The sequence below is a fragment of the Mobula hypostoma genome, chromosome 13 (assembly GCF_963921235.1).
Source record: "Mobula hypostoma chromosome 13, sMobHyp1.1, whole genome shotgun sequence".
NCBI classification, from domain to species: Eukaryota; Metazoa; Chordata; class Chondrichthyes; order Myliobatiformes; family Myliobatidae; genus Mobula; species Mobula hypostoma.
This window is the reverse complement of record NC_086109.1, coordinates 2,541,863-2,564,613: the sequence shown is the minus strand read 5'-3', so window position 1 is coordinate 2,564,613 and position 22,751 is coordinate 2,541,863. Positions and strand designations below refer to the sequence as shown.

Below are 22,751 nucleotides of genomic sequence, written 5' to 3'. Positions count from 1 at the left end.
AATTGCATCTGCCACGAGTTTGCCCACTCACCCAACCTATCCAAGTCACCCTGCATCCTCTTAGCATCCTCCTCACTGCTAACACTGCCACCCAGCTTCGTGTCATCCGCAAACTTGGAGATGCTGCATTTAATTCCCTCATCCAAGTCATTTAATCTCCAAGACTGTTGTGTCAAGCAACAAGCAGAGATAGTGGCAGAGTTAAAGAGAGGGAAGGAGAGCAAGGAAGCATTCACAGACATATGTACTGTATATACTCAGAGAGATTAAGTAGATAGACTGTATCAGGCCACTCTCCCCATACGTTCTCCCCATGACCTCGTGGGTTTCCTTTGGGTGCTCTGGTTTGCTCCCATAGTCCGACGATCTATCGATCAGTTGGTCGCTGTAAATTGTTCCATGATCAGGCGAGGGTTTGCAGGGCAGCCTGAAGGGACAGGAGGACCTATTCCGTGCTGATTCTTAACAAAAAAATAAATAAGAACAATTACTGAAAGAGGACCGAGCAAGGGAAGAGTATGGTTTATCTTTGGGACTCAGCTGGGCAGAGTACGGACTAGCAGAGAGAGACAAGGAGTGGTGACAATGGACTGAGATAAAGTTACATACACTGAAAACCAAGACACGGCTGACACACATCTATAAACAGAACAGCTTTTACAATCTGACCTTACCCGCATAGGTGCTAAAGAGAGAGGTGGAGACCAGGCAGAGGACACTCATCACGATGAACTTCAGCATCTTGAAGTTGTATTTCAGTGTTGTGAAGTTCAAAGGAACAGCATAAAGAACAGGAAATGACTTCTTTAAACTCATGTGTGATAGGCGGAGTGTTCTGTATATGACAAAGAACACGTCAAGTGATGAAGCACTTTGCACTAACTTCTTCCAGTCTTTCTCTGCCTCAATTTGCTTCACTTTTCTTTACGTGGAGCCAATGCCTTTCAATCTCTTTTGTGCACCTCTCACTCTGTCTGTCTTTCCTCATCTCTCTTTCCTTCTCATGGACTCGTTGACTCTCCCTCTGAATTAAACTGTCTCTGCCAGTTGCTGTGTGTCTGCCATCCTCTCAATTTCTCTGCATCTCTCAGCCTTTCCACGTCTGCCTTTCAGTCTTGTTTTCCCTCCCAATTTGTCTCTTTCAAAGTTTGTCGAATACCCTCTCTGTCCCTGTCTGTCATTATCTGTCTGTCCCTCTTAGTCTGTCTGTGTGTGTTTATCTCTCTTTCTTTCAGATGGTCTCTGTCAACATATCTTCAAAGTTCAAAGTAAAATTTACAGTCAGATTACATACAGTACACGTCACCATATACAACCCTGAGACTCTTTTTGCTGCGGGCATAGTTAACAAATCTCTAGAATAGTGACTGTAGACAGGAACAACAAAAGAGCAAGAATATAGAAGACAACAAACTATGCAAATGCAAATATAAATATAAATATAAATACATAGCAATAAATAACAAGAACATGAAAAGACAAGATAAATTGTCCTTAAAGTGAGATGTAAGACCTGGGCCTCAATACCCCATATTTTTTTGCCTTTTTCCTGTAACCTTTCATGCCTTTACTTAGTCTAGAACCTGTCAGCCTCTGCTTTAAACATATCCTGTGACTTAGCCTCGACAGCTGTTTGTGCCAATGATTCACTACCATCTAGCTAAAGAAATTCCTCCTCATCTCTGCTCTCAATAGATGTCCTTCTATTCTGAGGCTCTGGCCTCAGCTCTTAGAACTTCCCACTGTAGGAAATGTCTTCTCCTCATCCATTCTATCTAGGCCTTTCAATTTTCGATCGGTTTCAATGCGATTCTCCATCATTATAAGAACATAAGAAATAGGAGCAGGAGTCGGCCATCTGGCCCGTCGAGCCTGCTCCACCATTCAATAAGATCATGGCTGATCCGGCCACAGACTCATCTCCACCTACCTGCCTTTTCCCCTGAACCCTCAATTCCCCTACTATCCAAAAATCTATCGAAACTTGTCTTAAGCAAGGTGTATTCTAAACTCCAGTGAGTAAAGGCCCTGAATTATCAAATGCTCCTCATATATTAATCCTTTCATTCCCAGGATCATTCTCACGAACCCCCTCACGACCCTTTCCAATGCCAGCATGTCCATTTAGGGGCCTTTAAGATTAGGGCTCAAAACTATTCTCACCTCACAGATACTTTGTACAGTTTGCTTAGGGAGCCACTTCACGGTATCCATAGGGCCCCTGTCCCACAGTGTCTGCTTGGCATTCTGTGCTGACCACTGCCTGATGGACTTGTCATCATCAGTCTTTGCGTGCATGAATTTCCCCATGAAGGACAGGTATTACGGCAATGTCCAGTTAACTGGGACACAGTACAGCGATATGACCAGGCCTATCTACCGCAACACCAGGAACAGGTAGAACATTAGCATGAAGTGACACTTGGTGCCACACACAGCCTGATTCAGCCACACACAAAGAAGGTTATCAGGATAGGAACTACGTCCATTACACTTGTGTCCAGGCACTCACTCATCCTGACATGTTAGATTCATTCCATCTTCAGTCCCCAGGGGAATTGCAAGATGGGCTGGGTAATTCCCAAGGCAGAAAAGTGGAGGACAATCTATACCTACACTAAGTACAGCAGTCTTGAGAGCAAGTCAGACTTGATGACCAAGTTCTTCCCAGATACTGAGAGGGAGCACCATTTCCACAAACGTAGTTTTTGTTTGATCTTTCCTTTCCATTTGAGCCAATACTTGATGACATGCCTTGGTCTCTGAACATGATCTGCAGCAACTTCTGGTAGTCAGACCTGACAGTGAAGAGGATATTGGTTGGTTATGTACGTTGCTGAAGAACATCGTCTCACTCTTATTGCAGTTGACTGTGATCCACAATTATTACAACCTTCAAATGAAAGTTGTAACAAATGAAATACAATGTTGGAAAGTGTATGGTTCTGCACTTTAGTGGAAGAAATAAATGGGCAGACTATAATTTAGATGGGGAGAGAATTCAAAATGCAGATATGAAAAGGGACCTGGGAGACCTCATGTAGGATACCCTAAAGGTTAACCTCCAGGTTGAGTTGATGGTGCAGAAGGTGAATGCAATGTTGGCATTCATTTCTAGAGGTATAGAATATAAGAGTGGGGATGTGATGTTGAGGCTCTATAAGGCACTCGTGAGACCACACTTAGAGTATTGTGTGCAGTTTTTGGCTCCTTATTTTAGAAAGGATATACTGACATTGGAGAGGGATCAGAGAAGATTCACAAGAATGATTCCAGGAATGAAAGGGTTACTGTATGAGGAACGTCTGGCAGCTCTTGGGCTGTATTCCCTGGAGTTCAGGAGAATGAGGGGGGATCTCATAGAAACATTCTGAATGTTAAAATGGCTGAACAGATTAGATATGACAAAATTATTTCCCACGGTAGGGAAGTCTAGGACAAGAGGGCACGACTTCAGGATTGAAGGATGTCTATTTAGAACAGAGATGCAGAGAAAATATTTTAGTCAGAGAGTGGTACATCTGTGGAATTTGTTGCCATGAGCGGCTGTGGATGCCAGATCACTGGGTGCATTGAAGGGAGAGGTTAGGTAAGGAATGCCTACCGTTCCATGTCCAGGCCATATCTGGGTAAATCTGATCACTTGGCTATCCTTCTCCCACCCGTATGTAGACAGGTTCATGAATGAAACTCCAGAGATTAGGCCATCAGGTTGTGGGAGGTACAGGAGCAGCTATGGGCCATGTTCAAAGACTCTTCTGTGGATCTGAGTGATTCACCATGGTTGTCACGGACTTTATTAAAACAGTTGTAGATGAGTGTGCGCCCACAAAGTCATTTAGAGTCTTCCCCAGTCAGAAACCCTGGATGAATCATGAGATCCACAATCTGCTGGGAGCCAGATCAGATGCATTCAGGTCTGGTGAACGAGAAAGCTATCAGAGGTCCTGGTATGATCTCCAGAAAGCCATCTCAAGGTCAAAGTGGCAAATCTGGACTAAACTTAAATCAATGAAAGATGCTCAACAATTGTGACAGGGCTTGAATAAACTCACCTCTTATAAAGTTAAATTGAACAAAACAGGCGAGATCAGGGTTTTGTTTCCAGTTTAGCTTAATGTCTATTTCCTGGCTTTAACTGTCAAAACATGGAGTAACCATCATGACCTCGCACAGCCTCTGATGACCATGATCTCCATCTCCAAGGCCAATGTGGAAGCAACCTTCAGTAGGGTGAACCCACGAAAAGCATTCATCCCAGACGGGGTACTGGCCAAGTACCAAAGACTTAGGCCCAGCAACTACCTGAAGTGTTCAAAGTTCAAAGTTCAAAGTGAATTTATTATCAAAGTACATTTACAACCCTGAGATTAATTTTCTTGTGGGCACACTTAATGTCAAATAATATAAAATACTAACTATAACAGAATCAGTAAAAGATCTGTCAACTAGGGTGTCCAACCAGAGTGCAGAAGACAACAAACTGAAAATACAAAAGAAGAAATAAAAATAATAAATAGATATTGAGAAGATGAGGTAACGAGTTCTTCAAAGTGAGTACATTTGTGTTGGAACGTTTCAATGATTGTGCAAGTGAAGTTGTGAAGTAAAATAAATTTATCCATTTTGGTTCAAGTGCCTGATGGTTGAGGCATAGTAACTGTTCCTGAACCTAGTGGTGTTAGTTCTGATGACAGCAGTGAGAAGAAAGCCTGCCCTAGTTGGTTGGGTTTTCTGATGATGGATGCTGTTTTCCTGCAACAGTGTTACATGCAGATGTGATCAATGATAGGGAATGCTTTACCCATGACCCAAGTTGTATTCACAACTTTTTGCAGGATTTTCTGTTCAAGGGCATTTTATATAATCTCTTGCTTTGGCATTCTGAGGTACCCACCCACCTGCTTCAAAAACTCTTCAATTATACCATTGCCTAAGAAGAACATGAAGATCTGCCTCAATGTCTATCTCCCAGTAGCACTTACATCCACAATGATGAGATGCTTTGTGAGGTTCACCCTCTTTAAAGACAGCCTACAGTCGGCCCCCGAGACAGAGATCACAAAGTCACCGGGTGCAGGACCTTCACAGCCCCTGTTACATTCTGCCTTTCAAAGCAGGCATAGAAGGCGTTGATCTCATCTGCTTGTGAAGCATCGCTGTCATTCATGCTATTTGGTTTCATTTTGGAGGAAGTAGTGTCTTGCAAACCCTGCCAGAGTTGACGTACATCCAATATCGCCTCCAAACTCCCTCAGAATTGTCTCTTCACTCTTGAAATAGCCCTCTGCAGGTCATCCCTGTTTTCCTTGTACAGACCTGGGTCACCAGACTTAAACCAGGCAACCTGTTCATATTCTATACCTTCACAGTATGGTCTGGGTCAAGTTTGACCTGGCCCAAGAATCCCCTCGCAACAAGCGTCTATACCAAATTTTGAACAACAGATCTATTTAGAATGTATAAATAGCCTATCTGATATTAATAAATGGGCGATTAATCCTTAATTAATGTTTCAGAGATCTAAAATCCATTTCAATAGATACGTGTCAAATTTGACCCAGAACAGCCTTAATGTATAAAAATTTGTAGCATCTGTACAAAAGTATAAAATTTTAAAATACTTTCATTTTTGTGCATTTTGGGTCACTTTAGGAAAAGTCATCAAATTTCGTCAAAAAAATGGGATGTAGCAAGTTTTTACTGCTATCAAATGCAAAACGTGTGGCGCATGGACAAGTGGTTAGGGCGTTGGACTAGCGATCTGAGCAAACTGTTGGACGAGTTCGAGCCTCAGCCGAGGCAGCATGTGTGCCCTTGAGCAAGCCAATTAACCACACAATGCTCCAGTCTACCCAGCTGAGAATGGATGCTGGCAAAAATGCTGGGGGTTAACCTCGTGATAGATTGGCATTCTATCCGGGGGTGGGGGGCGTAGTCCCATACTCTCTGTCACTTCACGCCACAGAAACCGGCATAAGCACCGGTCTGATGGGCCACAAGGCTCACGACAGACTTTAACCAAATGTCAAAACAGGTCAAATTTGACCCGAACAGTATGTAAGGGTTAAATGCCACAGATCTAGTCCTCAGCAGATGATTTACCTCTTGATTTATCCACATCTGTTACAATAGGCTGAAGTCACCATGGTTTACAGAAAGGGAAATCTCCAGATAAAACTGTTCGAATTCGTTGATGAAATAACAGACAGGATAGACAAGGGAGAGTCAATTAATGTTGTTTATGTTGGTTTTTAGCAGGTCTTTGACAAGATGCTGTACATGAGGCTGCTTAACAGGATAAGAGCCCATGGTATTACAGGAAAGATACTAGCATGGTTAGAAAATTGGCTGACTGGCAGGAGGCAAAGTAAAAGGATGAAGAGGGCTATGGCTGTTTACCTGCCGGAGACCAGTGCTGTTCCCCAGGGGCTGGTATTGGGACTGATTCTTTTCACAATATATGTCAATGAGTTGGATGATGGAAATGAACGCTTTGTGGCTAAATTTGCAAATGATACAAAGGTAGGAGAATACGAGGAAATAGGGAGTCCGCAGGACTCAGGAGAATAGGCAAAGGAATGTTTGGTAGAATACAATGTATGAAACTGGATGATCATTCACTTTGGCAGAAGGAATAAAAGCATAGACTATTTTCTAAACAGGGAGTGAATTCTGAAATTAGAGGTTCAAGGGGGCTTTGGAGTCCTGGTGCAGTATTTCCTAGAGGTTAACTTGAAGATTGAGTCAGTAGCAAAGAGAGAAACAAAGAAACATAGAATAGAAAACCCACAGCACAATACAGGCCCTTCGGCCTACAATGCTGTGCCGAACATGTACTTACGTTACAAATTATGTAGGATTACCCACAGCCCTCTATATTTCTAAGCTCCATGTACCTATCCAGGAGTCTCTTAAAAGACCTTATTGTATCCACCTCTACCACCGTCACCAGCAGCTTATTCCGTGCACTCACCACTATCTGCATAAAAAACTTATCCCTGACATCTCCTCTGTACCTACTTTCAAGCACCTTAAAATTGTGCCCTTTCACGTTAGCCATTTTAGCCCTGGGAAAAAGCCACTGACTATCCACATGATCAATGCTTCTCCTCATCTTACACAGCTTTATCAGGTCATCTCTTATCCTCTGTCACTCCAAGGAGAAAAGGCCAAGTTCACTCAACCTATTCTCATAAAGCATGCTTCCCAATCCAGGCAAAACACTTCTAAATCTTCTGAAATGCCTGTTTCGCTGTCGCTACTACTGTGTGGTCCGGAATCTCCGGAGGGGAAAGCCCCGACTCCTCCACTTTGCTTGTTGCTCGGCGGCCGGGGCGGGATCGAAGCACTTGGCAGATATGGTGCTTGGTGCTCGGTGTCGGAGGGCTGGTCGGAGGCTCGAAGTTTTCAGATGGACTCAGAGTTGGCTGCGGTCGGGTGCTTCCAATACATCGGCAAGTTTGCGGCGCTTGGAGTTTCATGGCAGGGGGAGTTTCTCCCTGCTATCGTCTGCGTGAGATGATGGGGCTATCGGGACATGAGACTTTTTTCACTCTGCCAATGGTCTGCTCTTTATCAAATTACGGTATTGCTTTGCACTGTTGTAACTATATGTTATAATTATGTGGTTTTGTCAGTTTTAATCTTGGATTGTCCTGTGTTTCTGTGATATCTTTCTGGAGGAACATTGTATCATTTTTTAATGCATGCATTTCTAAATGACAATAAATGAGGACTGAGTGTACTCATAATCTAATCTAATCTAAATCTCCTCTACACCCTTTCTATAGTTTCCACATCCTTCCTGTAGTGAGGCGACCAGAACTGAGCACAGTACTCCAAGTGGGGTCTGACCAGGGTCCTATATAGCTGCAACATTACCTCTTGGCTCCCAAGCTCAATCGCACGGTTGATGAAGGCCAATGTCCCGTATGCCCCCTTGGAGTCGGAATATGGATTCGGACGCCAAGATCCCTCTGATCCTCCACACTGCCAAGAGGCTAACCATTAATACCATATTCTGCCATCATATTTGACCAACCAAAATGAAGCACATCACACTTATCTGGGTTGAACTCCATCTGCCACTTCTCAGCCTCATTTTGTATCCTATCGATGTCCCACCATAACCTCTGACAGCCCTCCCTACTATCCACAACACCCCCAACCTTTGTGTCATCAGCAAATTTACTAACACAGGCCCACCACTTCCTCATCCAGGTCATTTATAAAAATCACGAAGAGTAAGGGTTCCAGGACAGATCCCGGAGGCACACCACTGGTCACCGACCTCAAACTGAATATGACCCATCTACAACCACTCTTTGTCTTCTGTGGGCAAGCCATTTCTGGATCCACAAAGCAAGGTCCCCTTGGATCCCACGCCTTCTTACTTTCTCAATAAGCCTTGCAAGGGGAACCTTATCAAAAGCCTTGCTGAAATCCATATACACTACATCTACTGTTCTACCCTCATCAATATGTTTAGTAGCATCCTCAAAAATTCAACCAGGCTCGAAAGGTACGGCCTGCCTTTGACAAAGCCATGCTGACTATTCCTAATCATATTATGCCTCTCCAAATGTTCATAAATCCTGCCTCTCATGATCTTTTCCATCAACTTACCAACCACTGAGGTAATACTCACTGGTCTACAGTTTCCAGTGCTATCTCTGTTCACTTCCCTGAATAAGGGAACGACATCCACAACCCTCCAATCCTTTGGAACGTCTCCCATCCCCACGGATGATGCAAACATCATTGTCAGAGGTTCAACAATCTCCTCCCTCGCCTCCCACAGTTGCCTTGTATACATCTCGTCCGGTCCCAGAGACTTATCCAACTTGATGCTTTCCAAAAGCTCCATCACATCCTCTTTCTTAATATCTATATGCTCAAGCTTTTCAGTCCTCTGTAGGTCATCCCTGCAATCACCAGGATCCTTTTCCGTGGTGAATCGTGAAGCAATGTATTCATTAAGTACCTCTGCTATCTCCTTAGGTTCCAGACACACTTTTCCACTCTCACACTTGATTGGTCCTATTCTCTCACGTGTTATCCTCTTGCTCTTCACATACCTGTAGAATGCCTTGGGGTTTTCCTTAATCCTGCCCACCAAAGCCTTCTCATGGCCCCTTCTGGTTCTCTGAATTTCATTCTTAAGCTCCTTCCTGCTAGACATAATCTTCTAGAGCTCTGCAATTACCTAGTTTTTTGAACCTTTCGTAAGCATTCCTTTTCTCCTTGACTGCATTTTCAACAGCCTTTGTACACCAAAGTACCTGTACCCTACCATGTTTTCCCTGTCTCATTGAAATGTACCTATGCAGAACTTCACGCAAATATCCCCTGAACATTTGCCAAATTTCTGCCGTACATTTCCCTGAGAACATCTGTTCCCTATTTACACTTCCAAGTTGGTGCCTGATAGCCTCATATTTTCCCTTACTCCAATTAAACACTTTCCTAACTTGTCTGTTCCTATCCCTCTCCAATGCTATTGTAAATGAGATAGAATTGTGATCACTATCTCCAAAATGCTCTCCCACTGAGAGATCTGACACCTGACCAGGTTCATTTCCCAATATGAGATCAAGTACAGCCTCTCTTCTTGTAGGCTTATCTACATATTGTGTCAAGGAACCTTCCAGAACATACCTAACAAACTCCACCCCATCTGAACCCCTTGCCCTAGGGATATGCTAATCAATATTTGGGAAATTAAAATCTCTCACCATGACAACCCTGTTATTATTACACCTTTCCAGAATCTGTCTCCCTATCTGCGCCTCGATGTCCCTGTTACAATTGGGTGGTCTATAAAAAACACCCAGTAGAGTTATTGACCCCTTCCTGTTCCTAACTTCACCCACAGAGACTCAGTAGACAATCCCTCCATGTCTTCCTCCTTTTCTGCAGCCGTGACACGATCTCTCATCAGCAGGGCCACGCACCCACCTCTTTTGCTTCCCTCCCTGTCCTTTCTGAATTATCTAAAGCCTGGCACTCTGAGTAATCATTCCTGCCTGAACCATCCAAGTCTCTTTAATGGCCACAGCATCATAGCTCCAAGTACTGATCCACTCTTTAAGCTCATCCGCTTTGTTCATAATACTCCTTGCATTAAAATAGACACATCTCAAACCATCGGTCTGTGCGCATACCTTCTCTATCACCTGCCTTTCCTCCCTCTTACACCGCCCACAAGCTTTCTCTATCTGTGAGCCAACCGCCCCTTCCCCTGTCTCTTCTGTTCAGTTCTTACCCACCAGCAATTCTAGTTTAAACTCTCCCGAATTTCCTTAGCAAACCTCCCCACCAGGATATTGGTCCCCATCGGATTCAAGTGCAACCCGTCCTTTTTGTACAGGTCACACCTGCCCCAAAAGAGGTCCCAGTGATCCAGAAATCTAAATCTCTGTCCCCTGCTCCAATCCCTCAGCCACGCATTTATCCTCCACCTCATTCTATTCCTACCCTCACTGTCACACAGCAAAGGCGGTAATCCCGAGATTACTACCTTTGAGGTCCTGTTTCTCAACTTCCTTCCTAACTCCCTGTAGTCTGTTTTCAGGACCTCCTCCCTCTTCCTACCTATGTTATTGGTACCAATATGTACCACAATCTCTGTTTGTTCTCCCTCCCGCTTCAGGATATCGTGGTCGCAATCAGAAACTCCCGGACCTTGGCAGCTAGGAGGCAAACTACCAACCTTGTTTCTTTCCTGTGTCCACAGATGTCAAATGCAATGTTTGCAACAATTTTCGGAAGACGAGAATATGAAAACAAGGATATAATGCCAAGGCTTTATCATCATTGGTCAGAATGCATGGAGTATTGTGAGCAGTTTTTGTTTCTTATCTCAGGACTGATTTTTGGCATTAGAGACGGTCCAGAGGACTTTCATGAGAATGATGCTGACAATAAAAGCGTTAATGTATGAGGAACTTTTGATAGCTTGGGCCTATACTCCGTGGAGTTGAAGAAGAATATTGGGGGATCTCATTGAAAATTATTGAATAATGAAAATATTGAATATAGATTGGACATGGAAAGGATGTTTCCAGTAGTGGGGTAGTACAGGACCAGTGGGGTACTAACTTAGAATACAAGAACATCCCTGTGTAACAGAGATTTATTTTGCCTTAGGGTGTGAATCTGCAGAACTCATTGCCACAATGATCTGCAGAGGCAATGTCACTGTGTATTTAAAATGGAGGTTCATAGATTCTTGATTAGTCAGGGCTCCAAAGGTAACGGGGAGAAGGCAGAAGAAAGGCAGTGAGAGGAAAGGTGAATCAGCCATGACTGAATGGCATAGCAGACTCGATTGGCTGAATGGTATAACTCCGCTCCTGTATGTCTTATGGCTCACCAGCAAATCTACAGACCTGACTCAGGAAGAGAAGGAGGATGAACATTCATCAGTCTACATTGATGAATGGCGTTGGAGAGAATCAGCAGTTTTATTAATTCCTGTGCATAAATATGCTGGATGATCTGTTTCGGGCCCCGTGCATGGATGCAAACACTGTAGAAGGAAAGTGTGCCACCTACATAAAGTTTGGCTTGTCACTGAACACTCTGACAAGCAATTACAGTTGAAAGTATCCTGATTATATAATTGTCTTGTAAGAAGATGCATAAAGATGGATCTGTCTAACACAGCAAAGGTACATCCCTCCCTGCCAAGAAGGCAAGATTGCCTCAAGAAGGCAGCGTCCGTCATCAAAGATCCCCAATATCTCAGCCAAGCCAGCTTTTTGCAGCTATCTTTGGGCAGTTGGTACAGAAGCTTAGAGTCCTACATGGTCAAGTTCAATCAGAATCAGGTTTAATATCACCGGATATGTCGTGAAATTTGTTAACTTTATGCCAGCAATACAATGAAATACATGATAAATAAATATAGAGAAACAGTATTACAGTAAGTATATAGGTGAACAAGAACAGCTACTTCCCCTCAATCATTTGGTTCTTGAAGCAGTTGGAAAACACCTTAATCTCCACAACATTTGACATTTCAGTCTGAGACTCTCCATTCGGTCTTTGCCCAAAACACGACTGTTTACTCTTTCCCATGGCTGCTGCCTGACCTGCCAGTTCCTGCTGCATTTTGTGTGTGTTGCTTTGGATTTCCAGCATCTGCAGATTTTCTCGTGTTTATGGATAATTATGCTTTGTTTTGTAAATCCTGCTTATAAGGTGCTTCATGTCTGAGATTACGCTGAAAGTAAGTTTTAATTTGCAAACATGTACTTGTACACATGACAATAAACTCATCTTTGGACTTTGAACTTTATGGCCATATTGTTCCCTATTATCCAGCCTATCTTCTACTCACACCAACTCGTTGTTTCCAATACCACAGGCCTATAGTTTCTGCAAACACTTTCATTTCAGCACTTTATCACTTGGCTTCCAGAAATCAAAGTTATAGTCTTTCCCATTCCCCTTTATCCAAAACGCATGTCACTTCTTTCAAGAACTTCAGTAAGTTGGTCAAACCCGATTTCCTTTTGACTTTGCCCGATTGCCTTCAAGCTTCCTTCATAGGACGTCATTAAAAATATCTTTGCCATATTATCTGGCATGTCGCTCCGTGGCTTTCTGTCATCTATTTGAAATGAGGGGTTACTATTAATGATATCAAACATAATCGCTGTAAATCTTCATGTCTTGCGGAAGTGATCAGTCACTGACATGCACCCACTGTCACAGCCTCCATGCTGACGTGAAGTTGTGGCTTCCTGAATGTGCTCACAACGCCTACACACGTTCTCAGACGGGTCACAACCAACAACCGGCTGCAAGCAGAAGCCAGTCCTATCGAACACGGCAGTTGCTGGAGAGATATGGCCTTCGGGTGGTTTCTCATCTCCCTCTGGCTGACACTGTCCATCTCAGAGCGTGAGTTTAATCAAAAAGAATTGTGTTTTTCACTTACTTCTGTCCAAGGCCTCTGTTATTTCCACAGTTCTCATCCAAGGCTCCCAGAGGAGGGACAGTAGGAACTGAACAGAAAGTGAAGTTCTCTATACGCTGTCTCAATGCACACTCCCAGGGAGATGGTTAGATAGAGAGTGAAGCTCCGTTGCCACTGTGTTGTCACACAATGGCAGTTCCACGTTCAGATACAGAACGTGAAGTATTCCCTTCGACAATCGCCAAAGAACCACACGCCAAAGTATGTGGATTGGAGTTCCTCTACCCATTCTGTGCCTATCTCATTGCTGTTTATGTGGGTAAGGTCAGGTTTTAATGATTGAATGCTTTTAGGGCAGTGAAACGTATGTGAACTGATCTCGGTTCTCAGCCATGCAGGCCTTAGAGTGGCACGCCCTGGTTTTGTTCTAGTCTACACCCGGAAACTGGAATAGCTGATGAAATAATACCATCTTAACCTTCACCCTCACCCTTTCTCATCCCCTTTACTTCTCTGTTTAGCCAGACTCTATATCTGCCTACCCAAACACTTTCTCTTTTCCTTCCTCTCTCTTCCTATTTCAGTCTCCTCTTAACTTGTTTGTTTCGATTATTGCTGTCTGTCTCTCCTCAGATCAGTTTCTTTTCTCGCCCCGCCCCTCTCTCTATCAGGAAATCCAGAAGTCAAAGCTGTTTTCTGCATTGCATGTGTTTTTTTTTTGCCTCTTTGCACTTCCTGTCGCCATTTTATGCAGTGTACGAGTAAACACCGTCCCTCTGAGCGTTAGCTTATCACGAGCGAGCAGCAAGCCCTTAAACTCGCACAGAGGCGCTGGCCATTCAGGAAGCTCAGGTCCTCTCTCTCTCTCGCCTGAGAAATTGTGTAATAGGAAGGCACCCCCTTCGTGACTGGTGTTGGACTCCACAGTCTTCCTCTCGCTCCAGACTGATTCCCCATTTTCTTCTCGTCTAACAGCATTGACAGCTGATCTGTCAAAGTCCAGGATGAGTTCATTGTCATGTGCACAAGGGCAATGATCAGCCACAGGCATGTCAAATCATATAAGCAGCATTCACAGGAAAAATATCAGCACAATTTTTACCAAAAGGAATACAATTAGGACAAAAAATATCGAAGTGTATTTTCGTGGAAAGTGATCAATCTGGTCACTTAGAAAATTAAGAGGAGATCTGATAGAGGTATTCAAAATTATGAGGGGAATAAATAGGGTAAATGCAAGCAGGCTTTATCTGCTGAGGTTGGCTGGGACTACAACCAGAGGTCATGGGTTTAGGGGGAAAGGTGAAAAGTTTAAGAGGAACATAAGGGGAATCTTCTTCATTCAGATGGTCGTGAGAGGGGGATGAGCTGCCAGCAAAAATGGTGCATGCAAGCTGGATTTCAACATTCAAGAGAAGTCTGGATATGTACATGGATGTTTGGGGTATGGAAAGCTTTGATCCTGGTGGAGATTTATGGGAGAAGGCAGTTTAAACAGTTTCGGCATGGATTAGATGGGCCAAAGGGACTCTGTGCTGTACTTCTCTATGACTATGACTCTAGTGTTTCCAAATAGTAGTCATTAGCATTGTGATGGTTGGTTCAAGAACTGAATGACTGAAGGGAAGTAGCTGTTTTGGAACCTGGTGGAGTAGGACATCAGGCTCCTGTAATAGTGATAAGATGGCATTGCCCGGATGGTGAGAATCTCTGATGAGGGATGTTGCTTTCTTGATGCAGTGCCTCATGTCAATACTACTGATGGTGGGGAGACGTTTGCTTGAGAATTTGGTGACAGTGTCTATGAAAGTAAACACACTGGTGCATTCTCCTTCTGATCATGTCACACACTGTGTGGCAGATCAGATGCTCCAACTGACCCAGATCCATCACAGTCCCATCAGGAGGATCAGTGGTGGAGGAATTCCTTCTGAGATTCTCTCGAGAATCAAGGCCCACCAGTGGCAACAAGACCAGATCCCCCTGCCTCTGGAGTCAGGTCAATAGGTGGCCCCAGGATCCTGGGTCTGAAAGTCCAGCTAGAATCAGGTTGATTGGCAGAGAGGAATGACTTTCCCTAGTGCTCACATATCACCCACACACCTAACCTTAGAGACATGTCTCGAGGGAAAATAACATCTGTTGCTCCTGCACTGGGCAATTTACAGCCCTGCTGACTTTATAATGGCGAAACTGACATTTACAGGCCATATTCTCCTTCTTGCCCAGGACACCTCCCCAGAATCAGAGAGAAACACAGCTGCAGCATGTTTACAGTCAAAGGTTTACAACAGAGAAACAGGTCCTTTGTCCCAATTTGCCCAGATCAATCAAGGAAAAAAAGCTCTCACCTATTCAGTTTTTCCTTCAAACTCAAACCCTCCAGTCCCGGTAATATCCTTGTGGATATTTTTCTAAACCCTTTCTGGTTTAATGATAGCAACACACATCAAAGTTGCTGGTGAACGCAGCAGGCCAGGCAGCATCTCTAGGAAGAGGTACAGTCGACGTTTCAGGCCGAGACCCATCGTCAGGACTAAATGAAGGAAGAGTTAGTAAGAGATTTGAAAGTGGGAGGGGGAGGGGGAGATCCAAAATGATAGGAGAAGACAGGAGGGGAAGGGATGGAGCCAAGAGCTGGACAGGTGATTGGCAAAGGGGATACGAGAGGATCATGGGACAGGAGGTCCGGAGAGAAAGATGGGCGGGGGGGAACCCAGAGGATGGGCAAGGGGTATAGTCAGAGGGACAGAGGGAGAAAAAGGAGAGAGAGAGAAAGAATGTGTGTATAAAAATAAATAATGGATGGGGTACGAGGGGGAGGTGGGGCATTAGCGGAAGTTTGAGAAGTCAATGTTCATGCCACCAGATTGGAGGCTACCCAGACGGAATATAAGGTGTTGTTCCTCCAACCTGAGTGTGGCTTCATCTTTACAGTAGAGGAGGCCGTGGATAGACATATCAGAATGGGAATTGGATGTGGAATTAAAATGTGTGGCCATTGGGAGACCCTGCTTTCTCTGGCGGACAGAGCGTAGGTGTTCTGCAAAACGATCTCCCAGTCTGCGTCGGGTCTCGCCAATATATAGAAGGCCACATCAGGAGCACCGGATGCAGTATATCACCCCAGCGGACTCACAGGTGAAGTGTCACCTCAGCTGGAAGGACTGTCTGGGGCCCTGAATAGTGGTGAGGGAGGAAGTGTAAGGGCCTGTGTAGCACTTGTTCCACTTCCAAGGTTAAGTGCCAGGAGGGAGATCAGTGGGGAGGGATGGGGGAGATGAGTGGACAAGGATGTCGCGTAGGGAGCGATCCCTGCGGAAAGCAGAGAGGGGGGGAGGGAAAGATGTGCTTAGTGGTGGGATCCCGCTGGAGGTGGCGGAAGTTACGGAGAATAATATGTTGGACCCGGAGGCTGGTGGGGTGGTAGGTGAGGACCAGGGGAACCCTATTCCTAGTGGGGTGGCGGGAGGATGAAGTGAGAGCAGATGTGTGTGAAATAGGGGAGATGTGTTTGAGAGCAGAGTTGATAGTGGAGGAAGGGAAGACCCTTTCTTTAAAAATGGAGGACATCTCCCTCATCCTGGAACGAAAAGCCTCATCCTGAGAGCAGATGCGGCGGAGACGGAGGAATTGCGAGAAGGGGATGGCATTTTTGCAAGTGACAGGGTGAGAAGAGGAATAGTCCAGATAGCTGTGAGGGTCAGTAGGCTTATAGTAGACATCAGTGGATAAGCTGTCTCCAAAGATAGAGACAGAAAGATCTAGAAAGGGGAGGGAGGTGTCGGAAATGGACCAGGTAAACTTGAGGGCAGGGTGAAAGTTGGAGGCAAAGTTAATAAAGTCAACGAGAGCTGTGGGAGGGGTGTGGGACGAGGGTTTTTTTTTCAGGGCCCCAGACAGTCCTTCCAGGTGAGGTGACACTTCACCTCTGAGTCGGCTGGGGTGATATACTGCATCTGCTGCTCTCGATGTGGCTTTCTATATATTGGCAAGATGCGACGCAGACTGGGAGACCGTTTTGCTGAACACCTACGCTCTGTCCGCCAGAGAAAGCAGGGTCTCCCAGTGGCCACACATTTTAATTCCACATCCCATTCCCATTCTGACATGTCTATCCATGGCCTCTACTGTAAAGATGAAGCCACACTCAGGTTGGAGGAACAACACCTTATATTCCATCTGGGTAGCCTCCAACCTGATGGCATGAACATCGACTTCTCTAACTTCCGCTAATGCCCCACCTCCCCCTCGTACCCCGTCCGTTATTTATTTATATACACACATACTTTCTCTCCCTCTCCTTTTTCTCCCTCTGTCCCTCTGACTATACCTCTTGCCCATCCTCTGGGTTCCCCCCCACCCGCCGCTTGTCTTTGTCCCCGGACCTCCTGTCCCATGATCCTCTCATATCCCCTTTGCCAATGACCTGTCCAGCTCTTGGCTCCATCCCTCCCCCTCCTGTCTTCTCCTATCATTTTGGATCTCCCCCTCCACATTCCACTTTCAAATCTCTTACTAACTCTTCCTTCAGTTAGTCCTGACGAAGGGTCTCGGCCTGAAACGTCGACTATACCTCTTCCTAGAGATGCTGCCTGGCCTGCTGCGTTCACCAGCAACTTTGATGTGTGTTGCTTGAATTTCCAGCATCTGCAGAATTCCTGTTGTCTGTTTAATGATATTTAGCTTGTGGCACAATACTTTGAGTAATGTCAGAAATGTCATTAAACTGGAAAGTTGGCCAGCTTTGTAGCACTCGTTTGTCCCAAGTTTTTTACTAATGAAAGCGAGTGTCGAGTCAAGTTGAGTTTATTGTCATTTAACTTTATACATGGATACCGTCAAACAAGACAATGTTTCTCTGGAGCATAAAAGTACAAATAACATACATATGATACACAATAAATTTGGAAAATAAGAATTGAATCTACAAATGAATTAAGCATAAATAAACAAAGTAAGGGCATACATTAAGTATTGTAAGGTACAGAACCAATTAACTAGTGAAACTTCAGATGTGATGTGGCAGGAAGTTCAGAAGCTGTATCCCCATTCTGACTGTTCTTGTCCTTATGCACCAGAGGTTCCTGCCTAATGGTGTAAAGTCAAAGAGGATGCTGGATGTACGGGTGGGATATTTGATAATATTAATGGCCCTGCGTACGCAGCTCAGAGGTTTGCCAAACACATTCTTTGTCATCCTGTCTATGCGTGTCATCACTTTCAGCAAACTGTGTACTGGTATCCCTAGATCTCTCTGTTCTAGAACAATCCCTCGGGCCGTCTCATTTACTCTTTAATTCCTGCCCTGGTTGAAGTTACCAAACTGCAACCCTTTGCATTTGTTCAGGTTTGGTCCACTCACTCAGTTGATTTCGATCTGGTAATCTTCTTCACTGTCCACTATCCGACCAATTTTAATGTCATCCACAAACTTTCCAAACTCCATAAGTAATTAATATAGGTGATGAACAATAAAAGATCCAGTACTGATCCCTGCAACACACCAGAGGTAACTGGCCTCCAGTCTAAATAACAACCCTCCACGAGCACCCTCTGACTCCTTCCAATGTGCCAACTTCATATCCAAGTGGCGAGCTCACGCTGGATCTCATATGATCTAATGACAAAGCACATAAATGCTGGAGGAACTCAGCAAGGCAGGCAGCAGCAAATGAGGGGAATAAACAGTTGGTGTTTCAAACAGAAACCATTCATCAGGACTGGAAAGGAAGTGGGGAGAGCCAGAATAACAAGGTTGGGGCAGAGGAGAAGGAATATAACCTAGCAGGTAATCGGTGAGAGCAGGTGAGGGGAATCATGGGAGGGGGGAATGAAGAAAGAAGCTGACCCACCTCTGACATCTCAGTCCCCTTTCTCGATCGCTCTGTTCCATCTCTCGAGATAGGCATCCTTTACAAGCCTACTAACTTTCAGTTGTCTTGACTATTCCTCTTCCCAGCTCTACCTTATAAAAACAGGATTCCCTTCTCTCAGTTCCTCTGCCACCACTGCACCTGTTCTCAGGAGGAGGCTTTGCATTCTGGAACAGCTGAGATGTCCTACAAAGAATTGTGTTTCCCTTCCACAGTCATTGACGCTGCTTGCACCTGCATCTCCTCAGTTTCTCACATGATCATCCCATTGTCATAACAGGGATAGTGTTCCTCTTGTCCTTACCTATCATGCACAATCCTCTGTATCCAGTACATTATTCTCCAGAACTTCTCCCATCTACAACAGGATCATACCATGCAGCAAATCTTTCCTTCACCCACACTCTCCACTTTCCGTAAGGATCACTCTCTGCATGACTTCCTTGTCCACTTGTCTCTCTCCAATGATTCCCCTCCTGGCACTTAATCCTGTCAGTGGGACAAGTGTACACTTTCCTCTACATCTCCTCCCTCACCACATTTCAGGGCCCTAAATAGACCTTCCTGATGGGGCAACATTTCGTCTGCAAATCATTTGGGTCATCTATTGCATGTGGTTCTCCCATTATGGTCTCCTCTACATCAGTAAAATCCCACGGTGACTGGGGGACTGCTTCATCAAGCAGATTTTCTCTGTTTGCTGCAAGATGCAAGATCACCCATTACAATTTGACTTCCCGTTCTCATTCTGTCTGTAGCTTCCTGTACTCCACAATGAGGCCAAACTCAGGTTGGATAGCTTTCAACCTGATGGCATGAACATCGCTTTCTCTAACTGTCCATAATTAAACTCTTCATCCCCTTTTCTTTTTCCATTCCCCATTCCGGTTACCCTCGCACCCCGTCTCTTCTCCTCTCCTGCCCATCATTTCCCATTCGTTTCCCGACATCTCTCCATTCTTCTGTGGCTGGTATTCACAGAATCAGCATTAGGTTTATTATCACGGACATAAATAATGTAATTTGTGGTTTTGTGGCAGCAGTGCAGTGCAAAACATAAAATATACAGTGAATTTTCAGAAGAAATATGTGTAAAAATGAAATAAATTGTACAAAAAGGAGAGTATAATAGTGAATTGTGTTCGTGGCTTCACTTTCTGTTCAGAAAACTGATGACAGAGGGGAAGAAGCTATTCGTAAAATGTTAAGTGTGTGTCTTCAGAATCCTGTACCTTCTCTCTGCTGGAGGCAATGAGAAGAGGTCATGTCTTGGGCATTGCTTTTGGAAGGTGTCCTCAGTAGTGCTTAGGCTAGTGTCCATGCTGGAGCTGGCTAAGTTTGCAACTTTCAGCAGCTTCTCCAATCCTGTACTGTGGCCCTTCCATATCAGACAGTGATGCAGCCAGTTAGAATGCTCACCATGGCACATCTGTAAACACTTGCTAGGGTCTTTGGTGATGTATCAAACTCCTAATGAAATATATCCACTGGTGTACCTTCTTTGTAATTGTATCAATATGTTGGGACCAGGATAGATCTGCTGAGATCTCTCTTCTTAAATTTCTTCTTCTGACCTAACATCTCGCAGCTTCTAACTTCATCTCTCCTCCCCCACCCACCCACCTTCCCTCTCACTTAGTCTTCTCCATCAGCTACCAGCTTGTGATCCTTCACCTCCCCCACCTTCTTATTGTGGCTTCTAGCTCCTTCCTTTCCAGCCTTGCTGAAGGTTCTCGGTCTGAAATTTTGACTGTTTATTCCCCTCCATGGATGCTGCCTGACCTGCTGAGTTCTGCCAGTATTTTGTACGTGTTCTTCATTCAAGAATGCCAGCATCTGCAGAATCTCTTGAGCCAATGTGTTGCAAGGTTCCAGATTAATTTACCACACAGGACTTTGTCAAATGTCTTCCTAATGTCCATGTCAACAATGCCTTCCATTCTGCCTCTCAGTCGCCTCTTCAAAAAGCTCAATCACATCTGTGAGACACAATATTGCATGCACGTAACTATACTAAATCACTCCTCATCAGTATTTGCCTTTCCAAATGTAGGTAGATCCCTATGCCTCAGAGTCCTCTCCAATAATTTTCCCACCAATGTTCGGCTCACCACCTCAGTCCCTGGCTTTTCCTTGTAGCCTTTCTTAAATAAAGGCAATAACACTCTCCAGTCTTTCAGTATCTCATCTACGGCTACCGATGGTATAAATATCACTTCCAGCACTCCAGTAATTTTTTCAAACTTCCCAACAGTATCTGACGATGCACTTGATTGCCATCAGGAATTTCATGAAATTTAAGACTGCCAGCACCACCTATTTTGTCATGTGGCAATGTTCCTAAACATCACAATTTTTTTCCCGTATTCCCTACTTTCCATGACCTTCACCATGGTAAAGTTCAAAGGAAATACTAATTTAAGACACCACCCATTTCCCAAGGTTCATGTATTGAACCTTAAGGTGCTTTGTTATCTCCCTAGTTACGTCTTTACTCTGAATATACTTACAGATTCTCTTGAAAGTTCTCCTTTACCTTTTCAGACATGCTGTATTGTTTTGCTCTTTTGATTTCTCTCTTGTGTATCCCTGCATCTATTATACTCAAGTAATTCCTTTGATCCCAGTTATATTCTTGTACTTGACCTTAATATCCCTCATGGACCAGTTTTCCCTGATCCCCCTGCCACCTTGCCTTTCAATCTAATAGGAACATGCTGGCCACCTGAATTTTAAGTACCTCTCACACGTCTGATGTCTCTTTACCTTCAAGCAGCTTCTCACAGTCAAACTTTGGAGTCTCTGTTTAACAGTTTAAAGTAAATTTTATTATCAAAGTACATGTATGTCACCATACACAGACTTGAAATTCATCTTCTCAGCAAATCTGTAGAATAGTAAATATAACAGGCTCAGTGGAAGATCAACCAGAGTGCAGAAGGCAACTGACTGTGCAAATGCAAATATAAATAAATAGCAATTATTAACGAGAGCATGAGGTAATGAGATAAAGAGTCATTGAAGTTAGATTATTGGTTGTAGGAACATTTCAATGATGGGGCGTGAGTGTAGTTATCCCCTTTTACTCAACAGTCTGATGGTTGAGGGTAGTAACTGTTCCGAGTGATCTGGGTTCTGAGGCTCTTGTGCCATTCTGCCTGATGACAGCAGCAACAGGAGAGCATGATCTGGGTGGTGGGGATCTCTGATGATGGATGCTGCTTTCCTCCTACTCAATATCTGGGAGGGCTTTACTCACGATGTACTGGTTTGAGTCCATTACCTATTGTAGGATTTTCCATTCAAAGCCTGTTCCATTCCATACCAAAGCAAATTGGTTTTGCTTTAATTTCAAACTAGCTTGTGGACCAATCCTAACTCTTCTGGAATAACTTAAAACATAGAATTACACTGTCTGTTCCAAAGTGTTTCCCCACTGACCATTCAGTCTCTTGCCCAGGCTCATTTCCCATGTGAGATCCATTATAGTACCTTATTTTGTACCACCATCTGCATATTGTTTGAGAAAAATTTTCTGGATACAACCAATTCCACCTCATCCAAACCCTTAGCACTATGGTATTCCCAGTCAATATTCCGGAAGTTAAGAATGCCGACTATTGAAATCCAGTTGTTCCTTCACTCTTATCTGTGATCTCCCTACATATTTGGTCCTGTAATTCCCACAGACTACTTGAGGCCAGTAGTACGATTCCATCCAATGTTATCACCCCCTTCTTTTTTCTGAATTCTCAGTAATAAGAATATCTTCTCCTCTTCAGTGGTGAGGTGAGTGAAGTTATCCATGCGGGTTTTATCCATCCAGCTTCCCAGTACATTCCTACATTGGGACAAGACTAATTCTGACGGCGGTATACAAGAACTGGCTGTGGTTGACCAGGAGAGGCTGTTTGTCAGTAAAAAGAATTCTGACAAGTGAGAGCTTT

General features: G+C 44.2%; 2 protein-coding genes across 2 annotated transcripts in view; one reads left to right on the top strand and one right to left on the bottom strand.

Moving 5' to 3' along the window:
* Nucleotides 1–800, bottom strand: part of LOC134355872 (uncharacterized) — a 31,005-nt gene extending 30,205 nt beyond the window's left edge. Inside the window, exon 1 of the mRNA XM_063066379.1 lies at nt 675–800. Coding sequence (XP_062922449.1) covers nt 675–741 — 67 coding nt within the window. The 5' untranslated portion in view covers nt 742–800. The remainder of the gene's footprint in view (nt 1–674) is intronic.
* Nucleotides 801–12,757: 11,957 nt separating this feature from the next.
* LOC134355367 (uncharacterized) overlaps nt 12,758–22,751 on the top strand; it is a 54,332-nt gene continuing 44,338 nt past the window's right edge. The window contains exon 1 of the mRNA XM_063065147.1: nt 12,758–12,912. Within this exon, the coding sequence (XP_062921217.1) occupies nt 12,858–12,912 (55 nt within the window). The 5' untranslated portion in view covers nt 12,758–12,857. The remainder of the gene's footprint in view (nt 12,913–22,751) is intronic.